General features: G+C 41.5%; 1 protein-coding gene across 1 annotated transcript; it reads left to right on the top strand.

Annotated features, from left to right (window-relative positions):
• The first annotated feature begins 1539 nt into the window (after positions 1-1539).
• Positions 1540-4672, top strand: LOC110537397 (uncharacterized). The gene is made up of 3 exons (XM_021623418.3): positions 1540-3011; positions 3129-3488; positions 3710-4672. Exons 1-3 carry the CDS (start codon positions 2429-2431, stop codon positions 4285-4287), a joined length of 1521 nt encoding a protein of 506 aa, XP_021479093.3. The 5' UTR covers positions 1540-2428; the 3' UTR covers positions 4288-4672.
• Positions 4673-13576: the final 8904 nt, after the last annotated feature.

Below are 13576 nucleotides of genomic sequence, written 5' to 3'. Positions count from 1 at the left end.
AATAAATGGCAGTGTTTCCCTTTTATTACATTTTTATATACATAATTTGAATTGCTATCCTTGTTTTGTTTGTCTATCAATGGAGGCTTCTTAGAGGAGCAAGGGGAGGACCATCCTCTGTGAATTTCATAAAAATTAAAACAGTGAAACATTTAAAAAATTCTCCTTTTTAGATAGAACTATACTAAATATATTCACATCACTAAATAATTTATTAAAACACACTGTTTTGCAATGAAGGTCTACAGTAGCTTCAGCAGCACTCTGTAGGGTAGCACCATGGTGTAGCCGGAAGACAGCTAGCTTCTGTCCTCCACTGGGTACATTGACTTCAATACAACACCTAGGAGGCTCATGGGTCTTACCCCCTTCCATAGACTTACTTTTCCCCCCACAGAGGGCAGAGTGTCTATGGCTTTTCGCTACTCCCTTGTTCTTGATTGATGAATAAGATCACTAATTACTAAATAACTCCCCTCACCTAGTTGCCTACTAGGTCTTCATTGAAAGGTAAAAACAAAAACCAGACACTACTTGGCCATTAATGGAATGAGTTTGACACCCCTGTAGGCTTTTTGAACGCTTGGTTTGAACAGCTCTAAATGATCTGTGTCATTGTGTGGCTGCAGGTGAGAGGTCTGTTGACTCTTTGGAATTCCATTCCCCTTTCGCCTTAAGAATTGCTAAATTATAGGAATTCAAATTAATATCATAGGAAATTCTGCTCTCATCTTTGCAATCACTAAAATACAGTGGTGTAAAGTACTTAAGTAAACATATTTGGGGGGTATCTGTACTTCACTTTACTATTTACATTTTTGACAACTTTTACTTCACTACATTCCGGAAGAAAATTATGTATTTTTTACTCCATATATTGTCTCTGACACCCAAAAGTACTTGATACATTTTGAATGCTTAGCAGGACAAGAAAATGGTCTAATTCACACTTATCAAGAGTGTTGGAGCATGCCCCTGGCTAACCATAAATAAAAAATGTAAAATAAAATGGTGCCGTCTGTTTTGCTGAATATAAAGAATTTGAAATTATTTCTACTTTTACTTTTGATTCTTAAGTACATTTTAGAAATTACATTTACTTTTGATACTTAAGTATATTTAAAACCAAATACTTTAGTAAGATTTTACTAGCTGACTTTCACTTTTACTTCAGTCATTTTCTATTAAGGTATCTTTAATTTTACTCAAGTTTGACAAGTTGATACTTTTTCCACCACTGCTACAATACGTGGTAACATTAGGCAAGGAGGAAGGAAATGTAAGAAAAGTAAATGATGGAAAATGATAACAATAACCTTAGGCCTACTACTGTAGCAGCAACAACATCAATTGCTCATCATCATCCTCCTCATCTATCAATCAATCATACAGTCAATAATAGCATTTTGTCTAACAAAGGCATGAGACTATTTTATAGCTGTAGGCCTACAGAATTCCAACGCCCTTTAAAAAGGTGTCCTCCTTCCTCACAATGATCACACTAATGATTTACTCACTCTGATTTGCCAGTAGTCGTCATTTCAAGGAGGGTAGGAAAGGAAGGATGCATTATGCGATCTCGTACTCGCGGTTTCCACTAGTTACCATAGCCACAAAGTGTATCGTAAAAATGTATGAAAACAAAAAGTAGCTTTTTGGTATTAAAAGGTCAGACACAAGGTCAGCAGTGTGGTTACGGTTATGGTCAATGTTTAAAATCAATTTTTAAGAAGGTAAATTGTAAAAATAGGTGTGTGTGGGGGGGGGGTCATGACTTTGTGGCTGTGGTAACTAGCCATTCGAACATGACCATTTGATTTGAAATAGATGGCCAACAAACACTCAAGCCAGAGTTTAACATTGCGTTGCTTTTCACTCTATATTTCACACGACTTGATAAAAACACAATATCCAACATGTATATTACACATTCTGAGTTTATGTTAAAAGTATTCTACTTATATGATCTATCATATAGTCTCTTGAAATATATTGCTGGTATAGGCTGCAATGTGAAGGTATAGACAACGGTTGGCCCTAACAGCAAACAGGAAGAAGAAACTTCCGTTATTATTCAAGGAAAGATGCTAACTGGAAAGCATGCAACAATTCTTTAAATGCCACTTGAAATTATAGTTTTCAATTATTTTGTGACTAAGTGTTAGCTACAGACTCAATTATGTACTTGCTAGGTAAGTGAACTAAACAAGCAGAGGGACAGCGTTCAGTCAGAGGCAAGGGGTGGGAGTTAGCAGCTTTCACCAAACAAACGTGGGCACACTTCCAGATGCACTCAGCCAGTTGTTTAACATACAGGACAAGCTAAAATACGTAGCTACTAGCTATCTTGTTTGAAAACATCTCTGGACTTTAGTATTATTAATAACTCATGACTTGAGGTCAGAATTTGTTCGAGGGTAACACGAAAATGTCGGCAAACGTGAGTCCTCCAAACACGGCGTTGGTAGCAGAATTATCATTTTCGTTTCAGGATGAATTGACTGCTACTATACAAAATGCATTAGGAGTAGCAGTGGAGGTAGCGGTGGTTGAGGTTACAAAACTAGTCGGCCAAGTGTTGAGGGACGTGCGGGATCAAATGCACGAGACGCTGCGGGACAATAAGTCACTAAAGTTTCGCTTGCAAGCAGCCGAAATTGAATTATGTGCAGCGCGAGGAGAGGAACGTCAAGTAGAATCAATAATAGGGGACAAAGCCAGTACCAATAGTAGAATTCAACAGGTTCATCAGCAGCTGAATTCTCTAAACGTCTCACAAAATACAATCAAATCGGGAAGAGAAGGAGAGCATGGGGTTCATGAATCCAATCAGTCTCTTCATACAAAAAATGTTGAGGATAGGTATGGAGGATTTGAATCAGAAGTTGCTGATATCCCTGCATATCTTAACGAATCGTTTTGTGAGATCCGTGAGGATGGTCGTATCTGCACTCAAGATATTAAACCAGATTTATTGGGCAAGTCGACCTTAAGTGAAAGAGATGCAGCTGGTAAGTTGGACTGTCATTCACTACTGTTGAACTAACTATTCACATTTTAAATGTTATGTAATGTATTGTTTCCACAAAGCTATGATGCATGATCTCCTTATCGATATTTCGTTACAGGGACTAAAGCGGTTCTTCCAAACATGTACTCAGACACCCATGAAGATGCTGAACATTTTAACCGAGCATGCACAGAGACAACCGCAGGACATGACACATCCACACTTGACAGCCATCCCTTCCCTGAAGTTACCACAAAGAATGCAGAGGTGAAGTGTCTGGTTGAAGTGAAGGTGGAGTCTGCAGACCTGGGATGCAGTAGGAACTCTGGTCCCCACACCGAAGGAGGAGAAGAGGACTACTGTCCAGACAGTCTCTCCTTGGCTCAAACTAGGCTGCTGGAGGATTGGAGGCCGGAGGCACTGCAGCTCCCTCACAGGGATCCAGACTCATTCACCCCCTCCACTAGCCACTCTCTATGTAAGTCCCTCACTACAGACTGGTTTCCAAACACAAATTAAGCCTAGTCCCGGACAAAAAAAAATCTATTTCAATAGAGAATGTTTAGTCCCGGAATAGCCTTAAGTTGGGTCTGGGAAACCAGCCCAAAGAGTTCTGTAGTAACTGGATTTGACCTCATGTTAGGTGACAATGATAGTTTTTCAAGTGGTTAATCCATTTTCTCTCATTTGACTTTGTAGCGGACTCCCCAATCTTCAACCCAGACATTCCAGACTTGGACATCCTATCGTCTTCTTCAGCCACAGGTCTCCATGCAGGCTTTGGTAAGCAGCAGTACCCACCCAGAGAGACTTCTGGGGCCTCCACCTCTCACTCACACCAGATGTACAGCCCTCAGATAGATGAAGTGAACAACATGGCTGCAGCACAGCACATCTGCAAGATCTGTGGAGAAAAGTTCCATCTGTCAGAGGAGCTGCGGCGACATCGTAGTCTTGTTCACCCGAAGGACATGAACAAGCTCCCCAAGCGCAACCTCTACCCCCCTGGGCGGAGCCCGTACCACTGTTCCCTGTGTGGTCGAGACTTCAACCGCATGGAGCACCTGAAGATCCATCAGCGTATTCATACTGGAGAGAGGCCTTATGCCTGCACCGTGTGCAATGCACGCTTCCGTCACTCTTGGGCTCTCACAAGACACTTCCGCATTCACACAGGAGAGAAGCCCTACACCTGCAGCCAGTGTGGGAAAACTTTCCGAAACTGTGGGGGGCTGCGATTTCACCAACGCACTCACTCAATGGGAGGGGTCGGATGATAAGGTCTTCATGAAAGACTAATGGAAGGAAAAACAGGAAGCAAGGAAAGCACTGGGGATATACAGAGAGACTGGTAAAAAAAAAATGGTATTAGCTTACTGTACATGTTAAAATAAATTTAGTCTGTCTTTTAACGGAAGGAACAGAAATAATTCAAATTGGGGGCAAAGGGAGCAGAACTTTGAGTGCAGCACAGTTGATGTGGTTCATACAAGGTGAGGTGCATCATTGATGATGTATAGACAAATGTCCGGCTTGAAATATCCTGTTAAATATGACAATCTGTTCCCATACACATTTACTCAGCTAGTGTTTTGTACGATGGCTTGCTTATTTTACTGTTGCCAACTGACATGTTTCTGTATTAAAACCCCACAAAACAAATACATCCTGTCTATCTCTTACTGAATATATTCTGTCATATCAATCACATTTGCAATACAGAAACATGATCTTCAAACATTTTGTTCCTATGATTCTAGTGTCATGTACAACAGCATTGGCTAATAACAGCTATGTAAATAACAGGGTCAAGTCTAAAAAGGAGCATTACTGCCAACTACTGTACTGATCTGGGAGTTCCTCAATGATTCAAATCCATTTTTATTTACATGCACCGAATACAACTTATAGACCATACTGTGAAATGCTTACTTTACAAGCCCTTAACCAACAAAGCAGTTCAAGAAATAGTTAGGAAAATATTTTCTAAATAAACTAAAGTAAAAAATTAAATTAACAATCACGAGGCTATATTTTTATTTATTTAACCTTTATTTAACTAGGCAAGTCCAGTTAAGAACACATTCTTATTTACAATGACGGCCTATCCCAACCAAACCTTAAAGACGCTGGGCCAATGGAACTCCCAATCATGGCTAGTTTTGATAAGCCTGGAATCTAACCAGGGTCTGTAGTGACGCCTCTAGCACTGAGATGCAGTGCCTTAGACCGCTGCAGCACCCAGCGGGGGCACCGGTACTCAGTCAATGTGCGGGGGTACAGGTTAATCGAGGTAATTTGTACATGTAGGATTCAGCTTTAGTTAAGGATTTTACAGTTCCTTCAAAGTATTCACACCCCTTGACTTTTTCAGGGGGGGGGGGGGGGCTTCTGTGGCTGAGCCTGTGGGTGTCTGAGTGAGAAAGACACAGAGGAAAACCAACCGGTAAAAGCACCACCCTTTCATTATCAACGCATCGTGCCGACAACATCAAACATCCTTTCCAGACTCAGAAGTCAGGAGGACTTCGAGGTTGGTATCAGCCAGACTAGGTGTTTATAGCTTAAACAGTAAAAGAGGAGAAAATGTGTTTTTTCCATTAAAGTTTATGGCCCCTTTTATTGCCATTGAAATCCACTGGAGATTATTTCAAAAAATATATTTCAAAAAGTATAAATGCTATCAAAAATGTTGGGGCTGTCTATGTTTTAAAGATGGATTCGTGTTCATAGCTTAAATTGTTTTAGCTCTAGAGCAGGATAAAGAAATCAAATAAGAGTATGTAAGAAATCCAGAATGATCTCGCCACTAACAAGTGCTACGTGGTGAACACCTGCCTGCCTACTGTGGGTTTAGTGCAGAACAGAGACCAGTACAGCTCCTCATATTTCCTGCACTCCTCACTGGACTGTAAGCAGATCCAACAGAAGCGGTACTGGCAGCTGAAACAGCACATATTTACATTAGTGATGGGTCGTTCGCGAACGAGTCAGCTCTAAGAGCCGGCTCTTGTAGGTGAACGTTGGGAGCCGGCTCGCATATCAGAGGAGACAAATCTTTTTATAAAAATATTTAAAAATGAAGATATGAATGATCAAAAGATTTAAATGAATATAATTAACTAATTCAAAGAACAAAACAATTATATAATATTGGCCTAAACGCTCAAGCACACACATTCATTCTGACTGTCTGCTCAGACTAACACCTGTTGTTCCTGTCAATCAGACACACAGACACACAGTGTCAACCAATGAACCAAAGAAGCGTGAGGGAGGGCTGAGCCAACTCACTCACAGTCACACATTTAGCAGCGAAGAGAGAGAGGAAGGACAGCTGTGAAAACAACAGCTGGAAAATGAGTCGGAGGCACAGTAGCATTTGGATGCATTTGGTTATGCAGCTAACATAACCAAAGCCATGAAAATTTTAAAATGGACCCATCATCCATGTCTTGCCCACACAATACACCTGATTGTAAGAGATGCTCTGAAGGTGATTAAGCCAACTGTGGATAAAGTGAAAGCAGCCGTGGAATACTTCCACAGGAGCACAGTAGGTGCTGAAAAACTAAAGTCTACACAACGCCAGATGGGGATGCCTGAGCTGAGGCTTAAACAAGACTGCACTACAAGGTGGAATTCAACATTTTATATGTTGAAGCGGTTTCTTGAGTCAAAGGATGCCATCATCTCTACCCTAGCCATTGTCAATGCACCTGTTGATGCTCTGACCCAAGAGGAATGGGAGGTGGTGGAGGAGGTGTGCAGAGTCCTGGAACCCTTTGAGCAGGTCACTGTGGAGTTCAGTGGAGAGAGGTACAGTAAGCAGTTATTACTACATCATTATTTAATCCAGTATTATATATGTATATGAACAGTAGATGAGAACGTAGTATCAATAGACAAAACATGAACCTGAACTAATAAGTTACTGTTCTCTCTTTTCAGCTATTAGACAGCTTCAGAAATGATACTCCTGTGTAACGGTCTGCAGCAAATCACAGCCAGCCGCCAGAGAGAAGCAAATGTAACCACAGGACATGTGACAGAGTTGATGGACACACTATGTTCATCAATGGACAGAAAGTTCCACAGAATGGAATATAATCACGTGCTATCAGAAGTTAAGTTTAGGTTTCAAATTTGCCGATGTGCCCTTGAGCAAGGCACTTAACCCTAATTTCTGCTGTAAATCACTCTGAATAAGAGTATCTGCAAAATGACTCAAATGTCAAATATAATGTAATAAGATAAATTGTAGAAATGTGCATGGTTAATGACTTGTCTGTGGTAACTAGGGATGGCCTTTTGCAAGGGTGGGCAACTCTCAATTTCTAACAGTATCAAAGATTATCTATTGGGCTTGTTTAAGTAGTAAGGCTGAAGCAACCGACGGCAGACAGAAGTCGGGGCAGGTGCATCTGCTACAGCCACTGATGTGGTTTTTCAACAGAAAGGATCAGTGCAACATGGCAGTGTTGCCATTGTTTGTAAATGTCTCCGACCCCCATATCACACACTCACAAATTGTACATATGTGTGTACATTGTACTATCAATTTGGGGATCATTTGTACATATCCATTGTATACATATGAATCACAACATTTGGAAGAAACTAATCCACAGCCGTTCTCCCAGCATGCCACGTTTTTCCTTTGTTACTGTTTAGGCCTATACTAAAGGTTATTCACAATACAATATTCCAATAATATAAACACATCATATGTAAACATCCATGCATAAAGATCAACCCTGTCCAGACTGGTTTGGATGAATGCATGGAGCCATTCAGAGATGCACTTTGGCTGTGTTTAGACAGGCAGGTTTATTAAGTCATTTTTTTAAACGAATTGGTATCTGATCAACTCTGAAAAATATCTGATGGTCAAAAGACCAATTAGTGGAAAAAAGTAGCCTATTATGCCCAGTCTTAAATCGTTGGATAACAAAAGTAGGCGGTGTGAAGGTGAACGGAAAGGCACTGGAGTGACGAACCACCCTTGCAGTCTCTGCCTGGCCGGTTCCCCTCCCTCCACTGGGATTCTCTTCCTCTAACCCTATTACAGAGGCTGAGTCATAGGCTTACTGGTGCTCTTCCATGCAGTCACTAGGAGGGGTGCATCACTTGAGTCTCTGACGTGATCGTCCTGTCCGGGTTGGCGCCCCCCTCGGGCTCATGCCGTGGGGGAGATCTCTGTGTATTATACTGGCCTTGTTTCAGGGTAGTAAGTTGTTGGTTGAAGATATCTCTCTAGTGGTGTGGGGGCTGTGCCTCCTGTACTCCCTGTTCACCCATGATTGCGTGGCCATGCACGCATCCAACTTAATCATTAAGTTTACAGACGACACAACAGTAGTGGGCTTGATTACCAACAATGAAACAGCCTACAGGGAGGTGGTGAGGGCACTCGGAGTGTGGTGTCAGGAAAATAACCTCTCACTCAACGTCAACAAAACAAAGGAGATGATCGTTGACTTCAGGAAAGAGCAGAGGGAGCACCCCGCTATCCACATTGATGGGACGGCAGTGGAGAATGTGAAAAGTTTTAAGTTTCTCGGCGTACACATCACGGACAAACTGAAATGGTCCACCCACACAATGTGGTGAAAAAGGCGCAACAGCGCCTCTTCAACCTCAGGAGGCTGAAGAAATTTGGCTTGCCACCTAAAACCCTCACAAACTTTTACAGATGCACAATTGAGAGCATCCTGTCGGGCTGTATCACCGCCTGGTACGACAACTGCACCGCCCACAACCGCAAGGCTCTCCAGAGGGTGGTGCGGTCTGCACAATGCATCACCGGGGGCAAACTACCTGCCCTCCAGGACACCTACAGCACCCGATATCACAAGAAGGCCAAAAAGATCAAGGACAACAACCACTCGAGCCACTGCCTGTTCACCCCGCTACCATCCAGAAGGCGAGGTCAGTACAGGGGCATCAAAGCTGGGACCGAGAGACTGAAAAACAGCTTCTATCTCAAGGCCATCAGACTGCTAAACAACCATCACTAATACAGAGGCTGCTGCCTACATACATACTCAAAATCATTGGCCACTTTAATAAATGGAACACGTCACTTTAATCATGTTTACATATCTTACATTACTCATCTCATACAGTGCCTTGCGAAAGTATTCGGCCCCCTTGAACTTTGCGACCTTTTGCCACATTTCTGGCTTCAAACATAAAGATATAAAACTGTATTTTTTTGTGAAGAATCAACAACAAGTGGGACACAATCATGAAGTGGAACGACATTTATTGGATATTTCAAACTTTTTTAACAAATCAAAAACTGAAAAATTGTAGTTTAAAGTTTGCCACAAGCCACCTGGGAGACACACCAAACATGTGGAAGAAGGTGCTCTGGTCAGATGAAACCAAAATTGAACTTTTTGGCAACAATGCAAAACGTTATGTTTGGCGTAAAAGCAACACAGCTGAACACACCATCCCCACTGTCGAACATAATGGTGGCAGCATCATGGTTTGGGCCTGCTTTTCTTCAGCAGGGACAGGGAAGATGGTTAAAATTGATGGGAAGATGGATGGAGCCAAATACAGGACCATTCTGGAAGAAAACCTGATGGAGTCTGCAAAAGACCTGAGACTGGGACGGAGATTTGTCTTCCAACAAGACAATGATCCAAAACATAAAGCAAAATCTACAATGGAATGGTTCAAAAATAAACATATCCAGGTGTTAGAATGGCCAAGTCAAAGTCCAGACCTGAATCCAATCGAGAATCTGTGGAAAGAACTGAAAACTGCTGTTCACAAATGCTCTCCATCCAACCTCACTGAGCTCGAGCTGTTTTGCAAGGAGGAATGGGAAAAAAATTCAGTCTCTCGATGTGCAAAACTGATAGAGACATACCCCAAGCGACTTACAGCTGTAATCGCAGCAAAAGGTGGCGCTACAAAGTATTAACTTAAGGGGGCTGAATAATTTTGCACGCCCAATTTTTCAGTTTTTGATTTGTTAAAAAAGTTTGAAATATCCAATAAATGTCGTTCCACTTCATGATTGTGTCCCACTTGTTGTTGATTCTTCACAAAAAAATACAGTTTTATATCTTTATGTTTGAAGCCTGAAATGTGGCAAAAGGTCGCAAAGTTCAAGGGGGCCGAATACTTTCGCAAGGCACTGTATGTATGTAATGTATTTTAAACCATCTGTTGCATCTTGCCTATGCCGCTCGGTCATCGCTCATCCATATATTTATATGTACATATTCTTATTCCATCCCTTTAGATTTGTGAGTATTAGGTAGTTGTGGAATTGTTATATTACTTGCACTGTCAGAACTAGAGGCACAAGCATTTCGCTACACTCACATTAGCATCTGCTAACCATGTGTATGTGACCAATAATATTTGATTTGGGAGAGATTGAAAATTCAAGCCCCTTGGGTGCTGCCATAGATTTACATTAGAAGAGCCCATCCAAGAAGACTCACCTGCTACATATAAAATGACGTCAAATCACGTTACATCTACCGTAGCTTTGATTGGACTGATCATGTCAACATTATACTTTCAAAATCTTAGCTAGCAAGCAGCCATCATCATGAATCAAGTCGACAATATACTGGCAAATCCTTTTCATATGAAGAAAAATGATAGATAAAACGAATCGGTGCTCATCGGCCATAAGCATTGCACAAGTTGGATATCGCAAATTCAACAATGAATGGTTTGAAAGGAATCAGTGGCTAACTGCAAGCATTGCAAAGCAATCACTGGACTGCTATTCAGTGGAGAGGGTGTGTGGTCCAAGTCTGGGCTTAAAGAACACCCTCTGTGTTTTGTTAGACACGTAACTCTATTTACACAATATAGCATGGGGGTGTAAAGCCATAACACATACGTTTTTCCAGCAGCAGACTATGATCGATAACTTCAAAATCCGCACTGAAGTCTAACAAAGCAGCCCCCACAATATTTTTATCATCAATTTCTCATTGGGAGTGGAGACTGCGTTGCACGAGGATGCTGTCTTCGGCTTCCATGGCTCACGACATGCGACCATCATTGATTGCCATGCTCCTCTTGTTGTGCTCCTTCGACTCCGCTATCCGATGGGGGAGGAGAGGCAGAAGATGGCTCCCCTGGCAACACCGGTCAGTCGGATAACGACAAACGACAAGACATAGATGCATCCAACATGCGCGAACGCCGTCCACCCAACGGCGTAGAAAAGGTAAATATTCGACTACGTTTCCCCCAGTTTCAGATCGGTGTTAGTTCAGATAAATTCAGCAAGATGTTGAGGCGTTTACTGCAGGGTAATTTAGATATTACATTTGGCACCGGCTGCCATGTGTTACCGCATCGAGATTATTATTATTATTATGCCTATGTGGTCAAAAAAGGAAGGGAACAATCATGAGGATCCACTTACAGGCAATAGGCCTATACCGATGCAGAGACGGCATTGCGCAATCAACACAACCCTCGTAAAATCAACTTGAATTACATGGGTCTATTACTGAACTTTCTCTTCATAACATGGTTACAGACCGAACAACATTATAGTATCCCCTCCTTGTGGAGAAAAGCATATGAGCTAATTATAATAAACAAAATAAGCAAAACAAAGAAATGCATCATTCCAACATTGCCTAAAAATATGAATTAGATACTAATGAGACAGACCTATATAGGCAATATAACAAGGGGACGATGAGAGGACGAGGCAAGCCATCATTTTTGTTAAGACAATGAGCGAGCTCAGACAGACAATATGCCTATTTGCTCAGCACTTTTGAAATGGACAGCGACAGAATTCAGAACATGGGCCGTTCTTACAGTATTCTCCCTGTACACTAAGTCAGAAATGTAGGATAAATAACAGGGGCATATAAACAGACAATGAAAGCTTTTACAATATTCGATGATGACATTTTTCTAAAACTGGCTATAGAATAAAACATTTTTTGTTGTTGTTGTTTTAACCTTTATTTAACGTGCACCACCAAGTCCGAACTGTAGGCTATAGGCTAAGATCTGAGAGGGAGAGGGGGACTAAATGTTTAGGGTGAGACACATGGGCTACTAACAGCTTACTACACAACATACACATAGTATTACTGTCTTAGCTACAGTATACATATATCCCTGGCATATTACATAATTTATACAGCAGCATACAAGACAGGCTTATTTTTGGACCGTTGTTGTGTTGTGCTCACTTGAACAGGAAGGTGGCGTGGCAGACCTTCTGTGGGCACACTTTGTCATTAAAGTTTGGCATTCTCTGGATATATGGTACTTTCAAGATAACTGGCAACTCAAAAAAAACAAGGTTGAATCATGACGTCAGTGATCTTCAGGTCTTAATAAAGTCGGAGCTCTAGAAAGAGACCAGAGTTCGCGATTTGGAATTTGGATGACCGCATAATTTGGATGACCGCATATTTTCCCAGTCTGAGTTAGTTTTTTCCCAAGTTCCCAGTTGTCTTGAATACACCGAAGTTAGATATTTCCAAGTTCTGATTTCTAAGTTCCCAGTTGTTTTGAACACGGCAGAAGTCATGCTGGATTGACAGCTGGCCAATCTATTCAACCTTTTCTGTCCCATGGTGTTGCGTGTGAATGTTTATCCTTTTAAGCTTGGAAAAGTGACTCTTTCAGACAGATATTTTAAATACTTAAACCCAGACTTGGACCACACACTCTCTCCTCAAATAGCAAGCAGGGGAAGCAAAATAGTGATTGCTTTGCATTGCAGTTAGCCACTGGTTCATTCCAAACCACTCATTGTTGAATTTGGGATTTCCGACTTGTTGGTTAATGTTTATGTCCAATGGCGATGAGCACCGATACGTTTTATCTATAATTTCTCTTCATTTGACAAGGATTGAAAAGGATTTGCCAGTAGATTGTCAAGCGTATTCATGACGATGACTGCTTGTCTAGCTAGCTACCTTGCTAGATAAGATTTTGAAAGTATGATGTTGACATGATCAGTCCAATCAAAGCTACCTTAGATATAACGTGATTTGGCATCATTATATCTATGGCCAATGACCTTGAGCCTTCGTGGATGAGCACTTCTAATGTAAATCAATGGCAGCACCCAAGGGGGCTTGAACTGCCTAGCTCTTCCTGAAGATTCTGCAGTGATGTTGTGTCCCCATGAGTGACAGAACACTGAGCCAATCATGGTGCAACTAGAGAAAATTAATAACACCTACGCTCTGTGCTTTCGATGGCTGCCCCTCCACCACAGAAATCACTGAGCTAGGCTGAAACGCCTCCATGTTTGTATGCGGCTTTATTAAACTCAAGGATTATTATTCATGTTTTTACATTGTTTGCAAACTGATATGCATGAAGTAATGCCAAAATAACATGCACATTTTTTTGTTTCTTTTAGCTAAACAGGTACGGTGGTTCTTCACTGTCGTGCGCACATAGGAGATCCCGTGAAAAATGTGGAATTCAAAGGCCTGTCTAACTGATTCGCCGGCCCTGTAACATGGTGTCCCATATTAAGTACTACTGCTTGGATAGATAGGAGGTAGAAGGCTTGCAAGCATACAGGTATAGATT

This window comes from Oncorhynchus mykiss, chromosome 12 (assembly GCF_057628025.1).
Source record: "Oncorhynchus mykiss isolate SJ-2025 chromosome 12, ASM5762802v1, whole genome shotgun sequence".
Taxonomy (NCBI): Eukaryota; Metazoa; Chordata; class Actinopteri; order Salmoniformes; family Salmonidae; genus Oncorhynchus; species Oncorhynchus mykiss.
Note: the sequence above shows the minus strand (reverse complement) of the source record. Positions and strands in the feature narration are given on the sequence as shown.

What these genes read in the sequence shown, in the direction of transcription:
- LOC110537397 (XM_021623418.3), top strand. Translation starts at nt 2,429, where the DNA reads ATGTCGGCAAACGTGAGTCCTCCAAACACGGCGTTGGTAGCAGAATTA. An exon ending in AAGTGAAAGAGATGCAGCTG is followed by an intron (nt 3,012 to 3,128) that starts GTAAGTTGGACT and finishes ATTTCGTTACAG; the next exon opens with GGACTAAAGCGGTTCTTCCA. An exon ending in CTCCACTAGCCACTCTCTAT is followed by an intron (nt 3,489 to 3,709) that starts GTAAGTCCCTCA and finishes TTGACTTTGTAG; the next exon opens with CGGACTCCCCAATCTTCAAC.